The 13008-nt window shown below is 34.4% G+C and overlaps 1 protein-coding gene across 1 annotated transcript; it reads left to right on the forward strand.

Annotated features, from left to right (window-relative positions):
• The first annotated feature begins 8969 nt into the window (after window positions 1-8969).
• LOC107425865 (uncharacterized) lies at window positions 8970-11690 on the forward strand. The gene is made up of 3 exons (XM_016035907.4): window positions 8970-10174; window positions 10325-10517; window positions 10943-11690. The coding sequence occupies exons 1-3, from the start codon at window positions 9773-9775 to the stop codon at window positions 11515-11517; spliced, it is 1170 nt and encodes a 389-aa protein (XP_015891393.3). The 5' UTR covers window positions 8970-9772; the 3' UTR covers window positions 11518-11690.
• The last annotated feature ends 1318 nt before the right edge of the window (window positions 11691-13008 follow it).

A 13008-nucleotide genomic window follows, 5' to 3' on the forward strand; every position in this document is an offset into this window, starting at 1 on the left:
ACAATATACCCAAACTAAATAGTAGGAACTCACCATGGCATATATGGATCAACATATACATATACATAGACTACTAGTCTCAACAGGCCTGTAAATATAATGAGTAATAATATGTGTAATAAAATATCTCATAAATATATAATGAACCACATACATCAATGTATCAAAATAATAAATAATACTTAACATGGATATTACTGCAGAAAATATAACAAACTCCCACTGACCCACAGCAGTCTCAGCTGCCTAACAATCCCATACGGGACACATGCATGCTCCTCAAATATACCTACAGATAAGGCCTTAGTCAGTGGATCTGCCACCATGGTGTAAGTAGGCGTGTGAACTACAGTAATGAGGCTTTCTTCAACTTTCTCCTTAACCACAAAATATTTAATATTAATATACCTCGCACCAGAGGTACCTTTTAAATTATTAAAGAAAGATACTGCTATAGTATTGTCACAATATATCATAATAGGCCTCTCAATGGAGTCAACCACTCCCAAATAACGAATAAAATTCTAAAGCCAAACTGCATGATGAGTAGCCTCATAACACGCCACATACTCTGCCTTCATAGTCGAGGATGCTGTCACTAACTGTTTGGCACTGCGCCAAGATACAACACCTCCTGCCATGACAAATATATATCCAATGGTAAATTTCTTATCATCCACTCAGCCTTTATAATCTGCATCACTATAACCAATAACATTTAGGGAGTTGGTACGTCGATATGTCAACATATGATCTTTAGTACTCTGAAGATACCTAAAGACCATCTTAACTGCTTGGTAATGAATAGGATCAGGATTACTCATAAATCTACCAAGCACACCTATAGCAAAAGCTATATCAGGCCGTGTACATACTTGAGCATACATCAAACTACCCACTGCTGAAGAATAGCGAACATTTCTCATCGCCATCCTCTCTTTATCATTCTTGGGACATTGATCTTAGAAAATCTTTCACCCTTTGTGACCGGTACACTTCTAGGAGAACAATTATGTATATCAAATCTCTTAAGGATTCTATCAATATAAGCTCTTTGAGACAATTGCAACACATAATTAGTCCTATCTCGAACAATTTTGATGCCCAAAACAAAAGAAGCCTCTCCAAGATCTTTCATATCAAAATGGTTGCACAATATCTGCTTTGTCTCAGCCAACAGGTCAATGTCATTAGTAGCCAGAAGTATGTCATCAACATACAACACTAGAAATATAAAACTACTCCCACTAATCTTTATATATATGTATCTATCAACAACATTCTCCTTAAAGCCATTTTGGATGACAACCTCATCAAACTTAAAATATCATTGCCTCGAAGCCTGCTTAAGACCATAAATTGACTTCTTAAGCTTACAAACCAGATTACCATTCCCTACTTGCTGGAAGTTAACTAGTTGAACCATATATACATCCTCATACAAGTCACCATTCAGAAAAACAATTCTGACATCCATCTAATGCAACTCCAGGTCATAATATGCCACAATCGCCATAATGATTCTAAACCAATCCTTTGTGGATACAGGAGAGAATGTCTTTGTGTAATCAATTCCTTCTTTCTGGTTAAACCCTTTGGCTACAAGTCTAGCCTTATACCTCTCCACTTGACCATTAGAGTCTCTTTTAGTCTTAAAGACCATTTGCACCCTATAGGCTTGCTACCCAATGGTAACTCAACCAAATCCCAAACACCATTTGATTCCATGGATTTCATTTCATCTTCCATTGCATCCAACCAAAAGTTTGAGTGCGAACTGCATATGGCTTCCTCATAAGTGACTGGATCTGAATCATCACTTATGTCAAAATCATGCTCTTACAAGTAAACATCATAGTCATCAGGAATAGCTGACCTCCTAGTCCTTTGTGATCTTCTTAAAGGCACATCAGCATCTACAATAGCTGGGGTATTCTACTCTTCAATGATGGGTTCATCCTGACCAACTACTGGTTCATTAATTACTGGACTAATAATATCTCTATCATAAACTAAAACACTGGAAATGGATACATTTTCTTCTCTAAATTGAGGCTCTCTTGGAGCATTACTATCATCAAATCCAAAAATATCTTCAAAATAAATAGCCCTGTCTGACTCTATAATTCTGGTGGTGTGAGATGGATAAAAGAATCTTAAACCCCCAGATTCTATACAATAGTCAACAAAATACCTACTTATAGTTTTAGGATCCAACTTCTTAATTTGGGGATTATAAATTCTTACTTCAGCTTTGCAACCCCATACTCGAAAATGATGCAAATTAGGCTTTCTCCCTGACCACAACTCAAAAGGAGTCTTAGGAATAGCTTTAGTTAGAACTTGATTCAAAATATAAGCAGCCGTCCTTAAAGCTTCTCCGCACAAGTAATCTGGCAAGCTAAAATTTGCCAGCATAGATCGTATCATATCCAACAAAGTGCAATTTCTCCTCTCAGCTATCCCATTTTACTAAGGTGTACCAGACATTGTATATTGGGCATCAATGCCACATTCATGTAAATAAATTGCGAATGGCCTTGGGTTTCATCCACTCTCATCATATCTGCCATAAAATTCACCACCTTTATCAGACCTCACAATTTTTACTTTCCCTCATGGGAATGCGTTGCAATGGTTAGGGGTCTCACCCCTTCACCTGCCAGCAATCTATCTTCTTGTGTCCAATTTTATTGCAGTAGCCACACCTTTCATTGAAGTACTCTTTCTTTTCTCCTATCTAATAAGCATCATCAGTATTATTCAAAAGGTCCAAATAATAAAGCTTCTCATTCATATCAAACTTGATAAATTTCTTTCCTATCTCGTCAAAAAGTTCTTTTGCTATATCAACCTTAAGAATACTAGCATATATAGCTTCATACATGTAATTCTCCATCATCATTATGCAGCACTTATTAAAATGCTTCCAATACTCATAAAGTTTCCTAATTACTGCACTACTATCATTAGTTGGTATCTTGGGTGAATCTATCTCCAAAGACAAATCCAATTTCATAAATGTCACATTCATAACCAAGGTCTTTTTTTTTTTTTTTTTTTTACTTCTGATAATTTATCACATCCAATTTCATCATGACAGTCATATGCAGAACATTCGGGGTGCTACTAACTGTGAAAATAGTAAACACAATAAAACATTTAATATATATAAAATAACAACTATTTTCCAGCCCCTTAACACAAAACATAAAATATCAATATCGCTAGGGTCTTTGTAGCACTAAAGATACCCTTTCGCGGGCCAGGGACAGTTAACCAAATAACCACAATCAAATGCATTGAATTGAATTACCGACAGGGTAACTCAGAACTTGCTATTCATGGCATTCATTCAATTTCCACTGCCAATCCAGGCGGCATACTAAACAATTAAAACCACCGACAGGGTAGCCTAGTTACCCGTATAGACCCTGGTTAATAAGTGGGAGAAAATAACATATTTGTAATTTCATGAAATAGGCAAATATAAAATATCCCATTCACTATGCCAACAAATATTACATTGGTACACATAATGCAGATAAAATAAGTCTCACGACAGGTGAGTACCTAAAATCCCACACTACTATACCAACTAGGCACAAAGCCTTTTTAAGGAAAGCTCCAAACGCAATCCATTTTTATTTTTTTATTTTTTAAACATAGATATTTAATTTAATTCAAAAATTTAGAATGAAATAAATAAACAAACAAATAAATAAATCAATAACCAATAAACAAACAAATAAATAAAGAAATAACATTTTTTTAAATAATAATAAAACAATAGATGAATAAATTATCAACAATAAATAAGTGATAAAATGATATAAAGATATATCAAATAAAATAAAATAAAATAAAGGTTTTTTTTTTTGTGCAATTTTAGGTTGATGATGTCCGCAAGAGGGATGCTGATGTCAGCGTTTTCTTCACTGAGCCGGGTCGCAATTCCTGGTTAACGGGTCGCGCGACCCGCTTCCCTAACCCGGTCGGAAAACCAAAAAAAAAGGGGTCACCGTTTTCTTCAATTCCGGTGTCTATAAATTCCTTTCAGTGTGGAAAATATTATTCATAGATCAATTTGGCCTAAAAACCCAGAAATTTTAACACCCAATCATAATGAAATTCGGCCGCCGAACTCCAGTTTTTTTTTTTTTTAAACATAAATTAACTCAAAAATATTTCATTCGATCCAGAAAAGAAATTCCACAAAGAACCACAATACCCAAATCAAAAATTCATACAAAACACAATTTTCTCAATATTTTGCAAAAGCAATATACGGCCGAAAATTTTACAATTTTTTATTATTATTATTATTGAGTATATAACAGTCGGACTATATTTCACAGATTAATAAAGGAAGAGCAAACAATAATAAAAATAAATATCATGTAATCAATGTACAGATCATCAATGGCCGAATATATGCTGCTCAATCCGATCATTATAGATACAACGAAGACTAATCATAAAGAAATTTATTATGCATATTAACCATACTGTGATACCAATTGTTAGATTTTATGGATCTATATATATATAATAAATTCCATTAATTATAAATTACTAACCTTCAAACGCAGCAATTGATAAATTAAATCTTTAATCCTGCAAAATAGAAAACAATGTAAAGTAGTGCCCATGGACACACTACTCTCAAACCACTCTCAGATCTCTGAAAAACTCTAATATCAAAATACCGTATGGCATATGTTTGTTTGCTTGCCCTTAGACCTTTTATAGTCTCTGTAAGTCACACTTACCCATTAATTTTAACACACACAAAATACTAATAATATAATAATACTAGAAAAAATATGGGTAAGTTAATAGGCTTATAAAGAGAGTTGGTCCTCCAGTCCAATGGACCAACTGGAGTCTTATAGAGTGTGTGACCAAGGACTTTACTATAAAATATTAAAATAAATTAGTCCCATTAATGGCATAAATAGGCCCTGTAAGTGAATAATTGATTATACTAAGTCCACAATTATTAATTTATTTAACATGGTAGAGGTTTTTTTTATTTTATTTTTTATCAACAAATAAAAATGTTTGATAAAAATTAATAAGGATTTGTTAAAAAAAATAAAAATTGAAGCTATTTTACAAAAACTCAAATTTTGAGTTTTTTTAGAAATTTTCTTTTTAGCTTAATATGGATTTAATATAATTTTTTTATTCATAATCAAATACTTATTTATTTTTTAATAAATTTTTTTTTTCAAAAAATCTATAATATAAAAATGTACAGATAAAAGTTTTGCATTAATTATAACAAACGAACACTTAAATATAACTAGATATATATTAAACTTATTATTTAAAAACCAAAACTTTTTTATTCAATGATAATTTAATAAGGCCAACATAACTTTATTTCTAATTTTTTATTCTTTTTTAGTTGTGAACAAAACAAAAAATAGGATACAAATTCAAAACTAAAAGAAGAATTAATTAGAATGTAAGGCTTATGTACATACTGGATTAAAATTTTTTGTGCATATTGGTTAAAAAGAATTCAACAACAACTAGGACTTTGTATAGGATAATGTAATACGGACCAGGGGTGTTGCGTTCTTAGAATTAAGATTATTTGTTCCTCACCCCTGCACTTCATCCAAACCATGATGGATGATAGGTAAAAGTCTCACATATTCAGAAAATAATAACAAATAATACCAGAAACTTCCATTTTGTACATATTCCTTTGTCCGTCTATTTTTAATTTTTTCCTAAAATTCCTTAACTGCTACAAACTTTATAACCAGTATTAGAACAAGAGTTTCCTCCTCGATCCGCTTTCAATGCCTTTTAAAGTAATTAAATAATTACCTTATCGAATAAATTAAAATTGAATTACACGTTTAACATGGAAACAAAATGGAACGATTAGAGATTAAAAGAATAAAAAATAAAATTGACCAAAGATAAGATATTCTTGAATTACAAAGGCTGATTTGCAAAAGTCTTGACTACTACCAGATTATGCTCCAATATTATTTTCTAAGTTACTATTGGGTTTATTAACAAATATATAAATCAAAACAAATCAGGTTTACATAATCAATATTTTTTTAGGTACAAATAAATCTATGGATAGCTTTATCGAATTATAAATTTTATTATACCGGTGGTTTATATTTTATTATATTTATTTTTTTAATTTATCCATATCTGGAATATATTAAGATTTTAACCGATAAACTTTTAAAAATTCTAAAAATTTATCCTCTACCGCATTGTTTTGGTAGATATCTTTCTAGTAAATGTCTTTAACATTACTCTAAGATTATATACAAAAACTAGGTAGATTATGGGAAAAGTTTTAAACATCATTATGAATTGCCGAGTAAATGATTATTCATTATGAGTTGTTTTGGCTTAATTATATTTTTCTTACTTTCATAACGCACCCTTCATGAATTTTATGTATTATTCTCGCTAGCTCTTTGAAGCTGCTATGTTAATTTACTTTGGATTATATTATTTCCCTATATTAATATTATTTGGTGAATATTCAATTTCAACCGCATTTGTTTTTATATTTTTTTACTTACTTTAGCGTAGATAAAATCGTCATGCACAACCACTTTACAGGTATTCTACCGTAATAGTAACAAATAATGTTCTTGTTTGTTGTATGATTTTTTTTTTTTTTTATAATAATTTGTTTGTTATATGATTGAGTGTAATGATGATCTTAACGAAAAATTATTTTATTTTATTCAATACATAACTCATAGTAAAAGGATAGGAAATTTGGGACAAGTCTCAATAACAGATAGACATGAAAATCTGTGAATCGATCGATGTCGATGCGCACGCCTTGTGTCTGAAAATATATAGTTAAAATAGTTGAACAGGAAAATAATTTTAAACAGATATATATGTAGATAAAACTTTCTAATATATATATATATATATATATTAACTCAGAGAGAGAATCGTTGATTAATTAATAAAGTGGTTAACTAAAATTACTAATAAAAGATATCGTTCCAGTGCATTATCTAAATAAATAAATAAAATCGCTATCTTCTATTTCTCTTTCTTTGTTTCACTTTTCTTTTTCTTTTTTTTTTTATACTGGATATTCTTATTTTTTATTATTTTGCTGAAATCTTTATCTTCTTTAGCTTAACAGCCAAGTAAAATAAACTCTATAAATATCATAAAAAGAAAGAAAAAGAAATTAACATGGTAGTACATAAACACCTACATGTGGATGAGGGGAAGGGAACATCAAGTGAATCCCAAGGGACACCTGTATTTCTTTCTTCTTCCAATTTTTATTTTTATTTGCTGATAAATCCAAACCACATATTCATTTTCTTGTCACATCACATATTTCTAATCCTTATCCAGTTCGTTTTCTCTCTGTTTCTAAGGATTTGAGAAAACTTCACCACAATTCTTTCAATGTGTGGAACCCCGGACTCTCAAATAAATAAATAGTAATAAAGTACTGGGACCACCGGTATTTACAATCTGTGGGCCATAATTCCCTGGGGGCCCATTAGAACCTCAGGGTACCGTTCTGTCATGGTCTGCTCCTATTTTAGCACAGCTGCTTCCTTGGGCCACACCATGTTATATAATATCCACTTCCTTCAACATCAGCATCATCCCAGCACCAAAACACAGCGTTCCCGTCATCTTGAAACGTTCCATTTCATAAAGACCGCCAGAAAAAAAGTGTGTATATATATATATAATAATAATAAAATAAAATAAAACATATACGATGTAACGGCTATGTGCTTCGCTATCCTGAAACAACCATTGAAAATAATTTCTATGTTTTTGTATGTTTTGGAAGGATTAGGAACTCTACGTAATATCTTGTGGCCTAGCACAATCCGTGTGGCATTGTTTTGTCGTGTCAATTTTGGACGTAGCCAAATGGAGATATACTATTGGTTAGGCCAAATTCAATAAGCTAGTGAAGTTAATTCGTGATGTGGAAGCCAAAAGCCAGTGTTAAAATTTTTCACGCTGTGAAACAAAAAAAGCAAAAAAGGAGGATGGGATTTTAAAAACCTGAAAGGTGATTCGTGCTTTTGGTAGTTAGCTCCCAAACAAAAAAAATCCAACGGTCTTCATGAGTCATGACCGAATCACAGGGACGCGTGCCTTGATCACATCAGGCCATAGTCATAACGTCCCTGTCACTATAGAGCACCGCGTGCCTGTGCTACAGAACACCATAAACCGCTTTGCCGAATCAAAGGAAATTGCTTGCTTTCTCAAAATTGCCCCCCATCCCCTAGTCTCCAGTTTCAGCCTGTTCATCTATTTCACAAGAAAAACAGTAAAGCCATCTGATTTATGGACCCCACTATTACGTAAGCCTTGCACTTTAGGCCCTTTGCTTTTTACTCATTTACCATATAGGTCATTTTATGCTCTTTGTCGCTAATATGGAAGGCCCATCCTATTTTCTTGAATTTACTATGCTAGCCTTACGTCAGTTTACACTCGTTAAAATATTCTCCAGGGGGTGAGGGCTCTTTCGTCCAACTACGGCAATTCAACTTGGAAGTTAGAACGCAGAAAATGACCATGCAATCCATACTTCTCCTTGGCGGCCAGGATACCGACCCAATGAACTCCTCTATCTAGGTTATTTGTGCCAAACGACTTGAATAGTAACCAAAAGAGTGTGGGTTTTCCGAACCTGCCCCATCTCATGACTCACGATCGTCAGAGCCGGTTTGATAAGCCTGTGCTGGTTGTCTCGAGATTGCGAACCACCTGGTCTTTTTGGTAAAACAATGAGGGCATCACCTGACCTTAACGTGGCGCCGTCTAACTGGGACCACGAAACAAACAGTGTTCCCATTGTCGACACGTACCCCAGGAGTGGATTAGACGCTCTACCACGTAGGATTTACAAGTGGCATAACAATTCCAGTCAGCAGCTCTGTTACTCATACCCCTATAAATTTTGGACCTTGTGCACTTTCCTTCATATCCTTACCCTCAGAAAAGCCAATACCATACAGAAAAAGGTGCACTCATATAGTATATTTATTTTTCTCTCGGAAATACTTGCCGGCGAATACGTCGCCGGAAAATTTGACCATCTCGCCGGTAAAATGAAGGCTCTGGCAATTTGATCGTTTTCCAAGTGACCAAGACATAAGCGTGACGTTTGTCAAGCCTTCGCGTATATCGGGAACCCTAATTATAGCAGGAAAAACCCCAAGCAAAAGCGACTTTTACTTAGCAGAGTTCCGAAGTTATTCCATACTTGACCTCGCGAATATGTGGCGACAAATCTTTATTATAATCCGGGATTAAAAGGTACTTGGTTTGGTTTATGAGCCTCGAATTTTGCTAACCCCCCCCAACAATTGATTTATTTTGAGCAAAATTCTTGGACCCTGAGTGGATTCCTTTTGTTGATCTCGATCGAGGGAGAGGTGCCAGATTTTTCAATGAAGGTTTTGATCGATGTGTAGGCTTTAGTGTCCTAACTTTTTTCTTCCCCCCTTTTATTTTGGGTTTCAATTTGCAATTAATTTTTGTGCTTTTGTTAGAATTAGTTGTGTTTGTCTTCGTTCTCGAGTTTTGGAAATGAAGGCGAAGAGTCTGAGGACTGACTTATAGGAGTTAGGGATATTAGGTCAACTTCTTTTACGATTGAATTTGAAATTAAGAAAAACAAGCTCAACCTTTTCTGGAAATGGAGGCTGAGAAAGTTTTCGAAGAACGGAGGTGCTGAGAGAGCTTCTTCCTTAATCTGATCACGTTGGTCATGCCGTTTCCAATGAAGATCCAACCAATCGATTGTCACACGCTGCCTCATGAACCAACTTGTTTTGAGCCAGTTAAGCCGGTGGTAAAGTCGCGTCTCAAGCGGCTCTTCGAGCGCCAGTTTACGAGCGTATTGAAAACCTCCGTGGCGGAGAAGACCGGCGTCGATGAACCGCATTTCTTGAAAGGCGGTTTCAATGGCTCGGATGAGTTCGAACCAAGCTCTGTGTGCTTAGCCAAGATGGTGCAGAATTTCATCGAGGAGAGCACCGATAAAAGTTTAGCTACGGCGAAGTGTAGCCGGAACCGCGGCAACGATGGCTCTGTTGATGAATTGGATTTTTTCAGCGGTATTGGCGATTCGAATTTTGTTAACTGCAGTGAAGCATGTGAGATTCTTAAGGTAGATAAGCTATATGACCAATTTTCTTTATTCTTGTTTTTTCTTTTTCTTTCTCTTTTTGTTTTGCAATTCCGAATTTTGCATGTTCGGAAAACGTTTTGAATTGCTTCCGTTTGTGTTTGGCTGAAAATTGTTTCCTTTCGTTGTCAGGGTCTGGTTCCTTGTGCCAGTGTTTGTGAAAGGAATTTGTTAGCGGACGCTGCGAAAATCGTTGAGAAGAGCAAGATCTGCAAGCCTAAAGACGATGTTAGCAGAATGATTGTTGCTGATAGATTGTCAGCTATGGGATACAACGCTTCAATCTGCAAATCGCGTTGGGAAAAATCGCACTCCTATCCTGCCGGTACTTTCATTTGCTCTGTCTTACTGCAAATAATATACCTAAATGGTTCTGTTTGGACGCCGAGAAACGTTTAGAAATTAAACTATATTTCATCTCATTATTCGTCTCTGAATATTCCTAAATGGGTTCTGTTTGGACGCTGAGAAACGTTTAGAAATTAAAATATATTTCATCTCATTATTCGTCTCTGGCTAATGAAATTAATTCTAAGTAATACTCTGTAAGCCAAGAGAAATTTCAGATATACGGATTCAGTTAATTCCAAGTATAGAATTGAGGGGTTTTTTTTTTGTTTTTGACTTTTGCTCACAAAAAATATCTTCTTTTTCTGTTCTGTTTGTGTGCCGAGAAAATATAGGAAGAATAGAAAGTTTAGCGAGTCAACGAATGGAAAAACATGATATAATATTTGTTTTGATACACAGGAGAATACGAATACATAGACGTGATCATCCAAGGGGAGAGACTGCTAATTGACATTGATTTCAGATCAGAATTCGAAATTGCTCGACCGACAAAAACCTACAAGACGATCCTTCAAACTCTTCCTTACATCTTCGTCGGTAAAGCCGATCGACTTCAGAGGATTATTTCCGTCGTATCGGAGGCGGCGAAGCAGAGTCTCAAAAAGAAGGGAATGCATATTCCACCATGGAGAAGAGCCGATTATGTGAGAGCCAAATGGCTCTCTCCTCACACCCGTGAAACGCTCTCATCACCATCATCAAAAGCCTCCGATTCGTTGCAGCGTGGAAAGAATGAGCCGGTTAAGCAGCCTTTGATCCTAACCGGCGAGTCTGAGCCGAGTTCCTGCGGCCAGAGAAAGTCGGTGGACGGTACCGTAGCCGAGTCTGTGTTTGATATGTCTGAAAGTTCAAGTGCGGGAGAGAAAAAGACGGTGGTCAACGATTGGAAACCACCGGAACTCAAACCTAGGCGAGCCAGTGTTGGGGTAAAGATTGTCACCGGTTTGGCTTCTGTTATGGACGATGAGCCATGAAATTTTGATTTTTGGTCCTTTTTTTTTTTTTTTTTTTTTTTCTTTTGACTGTCAGATAATCGAAAATCGTATATGCTTGTATGTTAGCATAACCACCGTTGATCCCCTTCTGTTTTTTAATGCAAGGGTCAGATTTACTAATATCAATAAAATTTCCAAGAATTATACTTCAATATCTTTGTTTGTTTAGTTTTACCCTCCCTCTTCTCTTTCCAATTTGTGTGTCGAAAATTTGAAAAATTGATTAAATACTTTGCGGGTGATTCAAGTTTTAAAGAATGATTATGTAATCCAAATTTATTTGGTAAGTTTCATATTCTTTGTTTAAATCCTATTTTCTGCAACAAGGTCGATATGTGTGTCAGCGGAATCGAAGGCCGATGAACAGGTAAGTTCCATCTTTTCTCTTTTATTCTTTTCAAAATTTGATCTTAATATTTAATTGTAGGTGGAACTTTAATTTGATGACGAAGAGAAAACAGACTCGTGCTGTCTCGAGCGTCGAGAGAGTTAGGCCTGGGAGGAACTTGGTTATTTTATAGCCTCTGTTGTTGATTTTCTGGACTTGATGTTCGCTGGGTATATTTTGTTTAGATTTTTTTTTTTTAACAGAACTGGTTTTGGTATAAAGTCTTAAACGATGCGTTTTGGTATGGCACCTCCGAGGAAAAAAAAAAAAAAAAAAAAGAAGAAGAAATGCTCCATTTTTCAAATTTCATTTTCAATTTCCAATAGTCAGTTTCAACTTTTTAAAAACTCAGGTTAATCGCGTGAATAGACCTTTTTCGTCACACTCCCGGCTGAAGCTGCAGTCTCTTTATTTTTTATTTTATTTTTTATTTTTTTCCCCCACCTAACATAAATTGAGAACTGTTTGCTGCATTTGGGCCATGGGAGGTTTGTGCCACAGAATTTTATGACCTTTCTATATATTATTGCTCCAAGTACGGAATTTGATGACTTTTGAAATAAAATAATTAGAAAAAAAATTTATAAAAATTAAAAATGAATGAAGCACACCATGAAATTCTAAAAACACGTCAAAAAATGACACTTGTAAATTAAGATACCAACCTTGCGTTCGTACAAAGTTGGGGGGATTGTGGACTAAGTAAAAAAAGATAAAAAATAAATAAATAAATAAATAAGGGATTTGCCCAGATTCAAGATCTTTTACTTGTTATTTGGGCAATTCGATGGTCGGTGGTGTGTAAAAGTCCATGTATTACTCCTGCCTGAACCTTCCATATAAACTTCAACACTTATTATTAGTTGGTTGTTTTTCAGACTTAAAATCGACCTTTCGATATTTTCTTTTTCATTTTTTTATTTATTTTTGGTTGAACCATTTATGTTTTCTTTATCTTTTAACAATCCTATTCCAACTACAAAATAAATCATAAAAGAAAAAGAACTGATGCTCATTGTTAATATATAAAACCCCTTTTTCTCAATTAAAGATTTTAGTTTTGTTGCTGAATTAAAATAATC

The sequence above is a fragment of the Ziziphus jujuba genome, chromosome 9 (assembly GCF_031755915.1).
Source record: "Ziziphus jujuba cultivar Dongzao chromosome 9, ASM3175591v1".
Taxonomy (NCBI): Eukaryota; Viridiplantae; Streptophyta; class Magnoliopsida; order Rosales; family Rhamnaceae; genus Ziziphus; species Ziziphus jujuba.